This window comes from Triticum aestivum, chromosome 2A (genome assembly GCF_018294505.1).
Source record: "Triticum aestivum cultivar Chinese Spring chromosome 2A, IWGSC CS RefSeq v2.1, whole genome shotgun sequence".
NCBI lineage: Eukaryota > Viridiplantae > Streptophyta > Magnoliopsida > Poales > Poaceae > Triticum > Triticum aestivum.
In genome coordinates, this window is record NC_057797.1 from 207,978,589 (window position 1) to 207,988,197 (window position 9,609).

Here is a 9,609-nt window from a genome sequence, read left to right on the forward strand (position 1 = left end):
ACTTAGGCACCACTCAGAAAAAGAAAACCAAACCTCAGGCAAATTTTTAAAGAGAATCCTTGGGCATATTTTTCGCAATGTTACAAAGACGAAGTTAATTGGCTCTGCAATTGCAGGACCGAACTCATCGATCTTCAGCCAAAAATAGCAACAAGACTTGAAGTTAACTTTCTATAAAGAAGAAAAAGATGATATTACTATAACGAGGGATATAATGGATTTCTATTTTATTGAAGTTCAAGTTCACCTTTTGGACCACGAACTTCATATGGAGACTCAACATAAGGCATATACAGGATAGTGATCCACAAGTTGAGATGATAGCGTATCTTAAAATGTTGCCGTAACCCGACAAATAGACAACCCCGACAATATAATTATACTGGCGTATTATGCCATTGCTCAGTAAAATTTCTACCACGGGGGTGTCGAGTAGATTATACATATGATGTAGGGTCTTTCCCTAAATCAAAATAGGTTATTTTGGCAAGAATGGCGTACATAATGAATACATCATCAGTCTCGGACTTATCTCGGCTCAAGTTCAGTAATCGAAACTTCGTTGGGTGACATAGGTGATCTACTGGTAGAATGTGAAACTCCTGGATATGGATCTGTGTGCATGCCTGAGTAGTTCATGCCACTCTTTTGGATGCAAAATGCTGGCCTTGATGGAGCTTGGAGAGACACAGTGCTGCTGCTTAGCATGACAGTCACAACCGACATCATCGGTCTATCAGCGGGGTCTTCTTGAACACACAGAAGTCCGATGTGCATGCACTTGAGCATCTGGTCTCCTGGAGAATGGCTAGTCATAGACGAATCCATGATCTCTACAATTGTTCCCATCGTCCAGTGCTCCCACACCTGCATTCGGTAGATGGATTATTACAAATTGCTCTTATTGTTATTACAAATTATAGCTTTTCGTAGAAGCCGAAGTTTTTAACAGTCAAAAACTCAAAGTACTCACCAAACTTAAGAGATCTACAGCTTGCTCGGAGTCATATGCGACACTGTTTCTTTTTCCAGTGACGATTTCTAAAATCAAGACGCCGAAGCTGAACACGTCTGACTTGATAGAGTAATTCCCACGCATAGCATACTCAGGGGCCATGTATCCGCTGAAATAACAACATTACGTTACGGACTCATGCGCTCTGAAATATCTTATAAGAGCAATGTCACCAGCACTTACTAGGTTCCGACGACACGGTTGGTGACATCATGGGATTGGTCACTGCCAAATAGCCTTGCTAAGCCAAAATCTGAAATTTTAGGATTAAATTCAGAGTCTAAAAGAACATTGCTCGCTTTGAGGTCCCGGTGAATTATCTTCAGCTGAGAATCTTCATGAAGGTATTGTAAGCCTCGAGCAATCCCATTGACTATCCTAAATCTCGTCCCCCAACCAAGCTGACTGCTCCTATCAGGATCTATCACACAGGAAAAAAAACATCAGAACAGTACACAATATATTTTACTCCCTCCGTCCCAAAATAAGTGTCTCAACCTTAGTACAAATAAGTGTTTCAACCTTAGTATTGTACTAAGGTTGAGACACTTATTTTGGGACGGAGGAAGTAGGTGTTTGTTTCACTGTTGCAAAATGGTTTGGTGAGTTGCCCTACCAAAAAGAATGGTGTCAAGGCTTTTGTTGGGCATGTATTCATACGCAAGTAACTTTTCTTGTTCCTCCAAGCAAACACCAAGAAGTCTCACTAAATTCTTGTGTTGAAGCTTAGCAACCAAAACAAGCTCATTTTTGAGCTCCTCTATCCCTTGGCGAGAGCTGTGTGAGAGCCTTTTAACTGCTATTTCTTCATTGTCAGGAAGGATTCCCTGTACAAATGGAGATATTTATTTACTAAAAGTGCACTATACCGAATAAAAAGCCTTTGTGAAATGATATGATTAGCACCTTATAAACCACACCAAACCCTCCTTCACCAAGTTTATTCCTTTCATCAAAGTTATCTGTTGCGGCTCGTAGAGTTGATAGATCGAGAATGAGTGAATCGATACTCTGTATGTCCTCTGGATTAGTTGGATCTATGACAAGAGAAAAGATACTTTAATAATCGTGTGAATTAATACACGAATGTAACTATTTTCAAATGCCAAATGGAAAACCTTGGTTTCGATTGTAGAGAAACGTTTTCAAAAACTGATTCCATTTGTGAACAAGAAAGGACTTGCATGCTTTGCAAAAAAAAAATAAGGACTTACATGATAGTGATGTCTTCCGCGCCGGTTTGCTCTTCCTCCTCCATAGATAAAGACAAATTACAACAGCAGCCAGTATTGCAGCAACTATCGGCAGTGTAATAGCTAAAATTCTAGCTGTTTTGTTCCCTGCGCTTCCTGTAAACGGCAGGCGCCAGTGTCAGTGAATGGAACAAAAAGTCCTTTTTCTATGAATCGCCGATAGTGATTCATGGAAGAAAAGAAGGGGGGAAAACTGCAGTTACGCTTTTAGTTGCAACTTCTTCTATAAATTCCAACTAGCCAAACCATGTTATTTGCAGTGCGTTGAAAAGCTTGTGGGATGGGAAATGAGAATGGACCGTCTAAAGAGGAAAAACCCATATGCTCATGCACCAGCACCAGAAGATAAACTAGATATTTTGTTCGTCAATATACCTATTTAGGCCTCCTTTGGTTCATAGGATAGAAATATCATAGGAATAGGAAAATCATAGGAACTGAGGTGGCATGCATCTCACTTCCTATAGTGAAAGAGATGTCACTTGATTCATAGGATAGGATTTTTTTCCATTGAGTCTAGGCTAAGGGCCTCTTTGATTCGCAGGATTGTAAAAACATGGGAATAGGAAAAACATAGGATTGAAATCTCATGCTCATCTCAATCCTATAGGAGTTTAGGTTGTTTGATTGCATCATAGGAAAACCGAAGGATTCTTTCAAAGAGGTTTGACTGGATGCTAGAAATCCTATGGGAAGTAGTACAAAAAATTCCTTAGGAAAAAATCCTATAGGATTCAATCCTATGAATCAAACAACTAATATAGGAAAAATTCCTAAGGATTCTAATCCTCCAAAATTCCTATGCAAATCCTTTGAATCAAAGGAACCCTAATGTTTTTTCCCTTTGAAATGTGAAGGATTGATTCCTATCCTATATAGGAATAGGAATCCATTCCTACAAACCAAAGGGCTTCATAGGATTTTTTTTTACAAAAATCCTATCCTCTAGAAATCCTACAAGATTCCTCCAAACCAAACGAGGCCTAACCAAATCATGGAAGAGTCAAGAGTGCTACAAATTCCAACACGCACCCTTTCCAGAAGAGTTTCTATGGCTAGCAATCGGCCAAGCATGCAGGCCCGGCCTGGTCATCACAAGACTTTGAACACGTATAATTCTCCGTTTTGTCCAGTCAATAAACTGATAGCTACGGGACTGCGCAGAAGTCAAGACCAAACAACAGAAATCTCCAAAGTTTTTTCTTCAGAGGAATCTTTCCCTCGTTTACTTACCTTTGTTTACAGAACTCTGAAGATTGGGTTACTTACTTTAGCACAACTGAATAAGACTGTAAAAAGGCACCTGGCTGGTGTTGGCAGTCTATAATTATATGCTAGAATCAAATTAAATAGTAATACTGGAACTGTGGTGTGTAAATCCAAATGGACCCGATCCAGTCCACCTTGAGTTTATACTTTTTCGTGAAGGTAAAACAGTGAGCTTCGATCTGGGAAGAAACTCCGCCACCCTTCCCTCAATTGTGAAATTACTTCAGGCCTAAAGACTGAATCGTGCAAACAAGATGAAGTTATTTCTCCAAGCTCACCTCCTCCGACTGGTGGTGGCCCCACGCTCGCCGGCGCCGGAGCTGGAGCTACCCCCACGGTTGGCGCCGGGAGCTGCAGCATAGAAGGCCCGGTGAAGAAGGAATACTGCTCATACCTGTAGTTGCACCGCAATCCAAGAATCCTACCACCCTGCCTCCCGATTAAGTACTGGGACCTCATCGCGATGATACTTCCGAGGCAGCTCCGGCAATCGCCCGGTGCCATGTCCGGCCTGCACTGCGCCACACCGTAAATCTTGGGGTTCCGCTTGTCGACCGTCTCGAAACCCCCCACCCCGGTCCCGAACCGCCTGGAGTTGTTCGCGGCCGCGTAATCGGCGGTGGCGTTCATGAGGACGCCCACGGCGGCGTCGAACGCCTCCACTGGCGCGGTCACGTTATTGTCGCTCATCAGTATGAGGACGCTGTTGCCGCCGCCGGTGGCGGAGAGGATGTTCTGGTTGGAGAAGCCGACGTAGCAGAGGTCGTAGTAGACGGCGGCGTCCTTACCGTAGGGGCAGAGCTTCTGCGCGTCGTTGAAGCCGTTGGACACGCAGTTGCCGCAGGCGGAGGCGTTGGCGTCGCCGCGGCAGAGCGCGAGCGCGTAGACGATGTCCGGAACGGTGCCGACGCTGTCGGCCGCGAAGAGCGTCCGCGAGGAGGAGGCGTTCTTGGGAAGGGTGGTGGAGAGGGCCCGGATGTTTGCTTGGTAGGGGCTGTTCGTGGTGAAGTTGCCCTTATTGCCGCAGTTCGGCCACTGGGAAGCGGCCAGCGGCGGGAGGAGGAAGGCAAGGAGGAGGGCAGCGGCGGTGGCGAGGTAGGAGGGGATGCGGCCGCGGTGGTGCGAGGCCATGGCGTTTGGCCGCTTGGGCGAGCCGACGAGTCGTAGAGCTAGCGGTGGTGGCTCGACAAGTAAAGCGAAGAAGATATAGAAGACTAGTTGAGGGGAGGGGTACTGGAGGTGGGGTCTGGTGTTGACTCCTGTGGGGTTCGTTTGACTTGACTACTGTGCTGGAGAGTGGTTGGGGGTTCTGAAATCGTGGGGCCACCTATAAATGCTCGCGGGCCCGGCCACTCAGCCAGCTATGACTATCGGCCATGCCGACTCAAGAGGGCAGCGGTGGCCCTCGGGCAGAACCGAAACGACCGGCAAGTATTCCACGTGAGTTTACGTGGCCTAGATCGATCCTTCAATTCTGTTTTTCCTGGTTTCACAATCACAAGAGGAAAAAGATCCAACGATTTGCACACGACAACAAGTGTCGAGTTCAGGCACGTTCCCGTCGAACTTGACGGACTTTGTCCTCCCCGTGCGGGTACCGGTGCGTTTGGAACCGCAGAAATCTGGAGGGCGACTCGTCTATCTGCCCAACGGACTATGTTTCGGTGTCTTAAGGCATTTATCTTTATGTCTATAACATATAGGCCCAATAGATGGCTGGTCCACATGTCAGTGACCCAAAGACAGGTGTCTTTAAGACACCGAAACTGCGTCCCTGCCCAACATCGAGTCCATCTTCGTCATCGGCGGGTCGCAGCACCGTCCGCCGTTTCATCTCGGTTGGGCATAGTAGCACCGTGTCACCGCAAAATCATTAATTGAGGAATACTCTTAGCAAAGATCACTCTTATTTTTTTTAGATTGTAACAAAGTGTTGTGCTGCATGTGCTTCTTGCAACCTGAGAGATTTTATTTTTTTTCGCAGATGTGTTTATTCAAAATGTTTTATCTCCCAAATCGTGCGTCCAAATCTCGCATTATTTTCATCGATGGATTCCTTGTGTCGAGATCTTCAAAACTAAATCTTATGTCGATAGGTTTTAATGAAAAAATTCACGAGAAAAAACCAAACCGGGAGCACGTTTTTTTTTTCCTTTTTCGAAAGAGGCACGGCCATGTCTCTCGCAAAATCACAACCGTGCCGCTCGCGGAACAAAAAAAATAGAAAATGCATTTTTTTCGTTTTCAAGAGGCACGTACAGGCATGATAGTGCCTCTCGCAGAAGCAAAACCATGCCTCTGATGGAAGATTAAAAAAACGCGTTTTTTTATTTCCCGAGAGGCACGGTCGTGCCTCTCGTGGAAAAAAAATCATAAAACATATATTTTTTGTTTCCGAGAGGCATGGTTGTGCCTCTCTCAAAAGCAAAATGGTCCCTCTTGCGGAAGAAAAAAACACATTTTTTCACAATCTTTTTACGATGAAAAACCAAAACGTCGAAAAAACCTAAAAAACAGGTAAAAAGCCGAAAACAGGTGCGGAAAAAAATCGAAATGACGTGTCCAAAGCGTGACATGTGACGGGCGGCTGAGAGTGCGCCAAATAACGCTGATCGTTGTGAGGCTTCCGGGGAGCGCTTGTCAACTAGTTAGTCTTCGGTCATCGTTGTTAGGTTGTGGCATTGCACGACATCATCGCATGCCAAAAGCCCATCACAACACCACAAGTAGCCGGTTCCAACAAATGTCACTGCGCTCGTCGTTAGATTGTGGCATTGCACAAAAGCCCATCACAACACCCAAAGTAGCTGGTTCCAACAAATGTCACCGCCGGTTCCAACATCCTAGCACGCAAGATGGCCCATCGCAGCACCGCAGACCGCTGATTCCAGTAAATTTCGTCGACAGTCCCAGCATGACACCCCGGACTTGCAGCAAAAAGCCTTGCACGCCCCAACAAAGCAGACCTCTTCTTCCAGCTTTTCTATGCACTGGCCATTAGATACCGGTTCCAGCACCCCTCGCTGCGTCGCAACACTCTCGCTAGCAGCGCTTGAGGTCAGAGCTGGAACCGACGAGTGGAGGAGCTGCAACCGGCAAAGGGCAAAGCTAGAACTGATGAGTGTGCGGAGCTGCAATCAGCGGTGGCAGAGGTGCATCTGTTTTGGGCCGGAGGTGCAACCGGCTACAGTAGAGTTGCATCGCCGAGTGGTGGAGCTGGAAGCACGGCCGCCTGCCGGATCCAACCCATGATGCTTGCCCGGGTTTTGCTAGACTTACAGACACAGATTAACGTACGACAACCTACGGACTGACCTGGCAATGGTTCATTGGAATTCAGGAAGGTCCACAGTTGAAATCAGGGAGGAGGGGAGGGAAATTAGTCGGGACTCGGGACACGTAATCCCGTGCGTTCCCTCCGTGCCTTCTTGTCCGTAAGTGTAGGATTTTCGCTTGCCCACACCGGTGATGGCTGTTGCACAGTCAATTAACTGATAGCTACGCGACTGCGCAGTAGTCAAGACCAAACAACAGAAATTTTCAAAGTTTCTTGTTGAGAGCAATCTTTCCCTCATCACTTACTTTTTCAGTTTACCAAGGTTTGTTTTGTCTCAGCTGTCCTACAAACTAATTTATTCCGAGTTCTTTACAGAACTCTGAAGACTGGATTACTTATTTTAGCACAACTGAATCAGACTGTAAAAAGGCCCCTGGCTGGTGTTGACACTCTATAATTATATGCTAGAATCAAATTAAATAATAGAAATTGATCCTGTCCACCTTGAGTTTGTACTTTTTGGTTTCTTCGCAGATCGAACCTCACCGTTTTACCTTCCCGAAAAAATAAAACCTCACTGTTTTTGTCCCTCAATTTTGAAATTACTTCTGGTCTAAAGACTGAATGGTGCAAATAAGATGAAATTATTTCTCCAAGCTCACCTCCTCCGACTGGCGGTGGCGTCACGTTGGCCGGCGCTGGAGATGGAGGTGCCCCCACGGATGGCGCCGGGAGCTGCAGCATAGAAGGCCCGGTGAAGAAGGAATACTGCTCATACCTGTAGTTGCACCGCAATCCAACAACCCTAGCACCCCGCCTCCCTGTTAAGTGCTGAGGGATGTACGTAATGATATCTGCGAGACAGCTCCGGCAATCTGCCGGTGACATATCCGGCCTGCACTGCGCCACACCGTAAATCTTGGGTTTCGCCTTGTCGATCGTCTCGAACCCCTCCTCCCCTGTGCCGAACCGCCTGGAGGAGTCAGCGGCCGCGTAATCCGCGGTGGCGTTCATGAGGACGCTCACGGCGGCTTCGAACACCTTCGCTGGCACGGTCACGTTTTCGCTGTTCACCAGCGTGAGGGCGTTGTTGTCGCCGTCGGTGGCGGAGAGGATGTCTTGGTTGGAGAAGCCAAGGTAGCAGAGGTCGTAGTAGACGGCGGCGACCTTACTGTAGGGGCAGAGCTGCTGCGCGTCCTTGAAGCCGTCGGAGACGCAAGCGCCGCAGGCAGAGGCGTTGGCGTCGCCGCGGCAGAGCGCGAGCGCGTAGACGATGTCCGGAACGGTGCCAAAGCTGTCGGCCGCGAATAGCGTCCGCGACGAGGAGGCGTTCTTGGGAAGGGTGACGGAGAGGGCCCGGATGTTAGCCTGGTAGGTGCTGTTCTGGTCGAAGTTGCCGTTCTTGCCGCAGTTCTGCCACTGGGAAGCGGCCAGCGGCGGGAGGAGGAAGGCAAGGAGGAGGGCAGCGGCGGTGGCGAGGTAGGAGGGGATGCGGCCGCGGTGGTGCGAGGCCATGGCGTTTGGCCGCTTGGGCGAGCCGACGAGCCGACGAGCTAGCGGTGGAAGATGCGTTGGTGGCGAGTGGCGACTCTTCTAAAGCAAGGTGTCGGCCTGTCGGGTGAAGCAGGGTAGAAGAACGCTAGGTTGAGGGGAGTACTGGAGGTGGGGTCTGGTGTTGACTCTTCTGGGGCTGGTTTGACTTGACTACCGTACTGGAGAGTCGTTGGTGGGTCTGAAAATGTGGGGCCACCTATAAATGCTAGCGGGGCCTAGGCACTCAGCCAGCTTCGGTGGCGGCTATCGGCCGTGTCAACTCGGCGACAGCGGTGGAGGACGCGACATGGCCCAGGGAACAACCGAAACGACCGGGGGAGGTACTCCACGTGAGTTTACGTGGCCTGTATGGAAACTTCAGTTCAGTTTTTCATGGTTTCGTAAGTGGAAAAAGATCTACCCTACTAGCGATTTCCGCACGACAAAGTGTCGAGTTAAGTCCTGTCGAACTTGACGGACTTTGCCCTCGCCGTGCGGGTGCATACACTGGTGCGTTTGGAATTCTTCTTCCTGGCATATTTTTCTACCAAATTCCTCCGCTTTATCCGGCACAGTTCCTTTGCTCGAGAGGCATGGTTCTTGCTATCTTTTTTTAAATACGACGAACAAGCACACGTATCATGTATTCGTAGAGAGAAAGAGCAAGATGCCGGTCCACTTTTTACAACCGGGGATTACTCTCCATTCCGCATAAAATCCAAGGGGACTACTCGCTACTAGCCTGCCTCCATAGATCCGCTAAGAACTCCCTTAGTTCCCCTTGAAGAGTTGAAGTAATCCTGGAAGTACCACAACATGCAAGAGCGGATTTGGGACACGCACATGCAGGGCCACCGAGTTTTCCTTGAGTACTTTTTTCCTCAAATGATAACGCCCAATCGTCGGGAATCTGGCATCTCATCCTGAACGGCTTCGTCGCCGTCAATTTATTCCAGCACGAATCACATAATGAATCGACCACGGCCCAGCTCCTCTTAGGCTAACTCCACCGCGCGACCTTAAACGGACGTCCGGATTGACCAGATTTTGTCTCTTTGGAGCGTCGATAGATTCGCACGTATCCGGCTTTGTTAGATGGGTCATGCGTGCGCCCACCGCGCGACCGCACCCCAAATCGTATCCGGGATGGACGTGAATAAAAAAATATAAAAACTAGAATGAAATAACTAAAAAAAAGTAAATAAACACATTTAAAAAAATATAAAACATATATAGGGGTTGGCCACAAACCGGCCCAGTTT

General features: G+C 47.9%; 1 protein-coding gene across 2 annotated transcripts; it reads right to left on the reverse strand.

Moving 5' to 3' along the window:
• Positions 1-301: 301 nt before the first annotated feature.
• On the reverse strand, positions 302-8,409 carry LOC123188388 (cysteine-rich receptor-like protein kinase 6). 2 transcript variants are annotated; one of them, XM_044600475.1, is made up of 7 exons: positions 7,477-8,409; positions 2,230-2,364; positions 1,922-2,052; positions 1,632-1,842; positions 1,199-1,436; positions 974-1,124; positions 302-867 (listed from the first exon to the last, which is right to left on the reverse strand). In XM_044600475.1, the coding sequence occupies exons 1-7, from the start codon at positions 8,327-8,329 to the stop codon at positions 529-531; spliced, it is 2,058 nt and encodes a 685-aa protein (XP_044456410.1). In that variant the 5' UTR covers positions 8,330-8,409; the 3' UTR covers positions 302-528. The 2 variants fall into 2 exon arrangements, with proteins under 2 accessions (XP_044456410.1, XP_044456408.1); XM_044600473.1 differs by lacking the exon at positions 7,477-8,409 and adding an exon at positions 3,816-4,731.
• Positions 8,410-9,609: the final 1,200 nt, after the last annotated feature.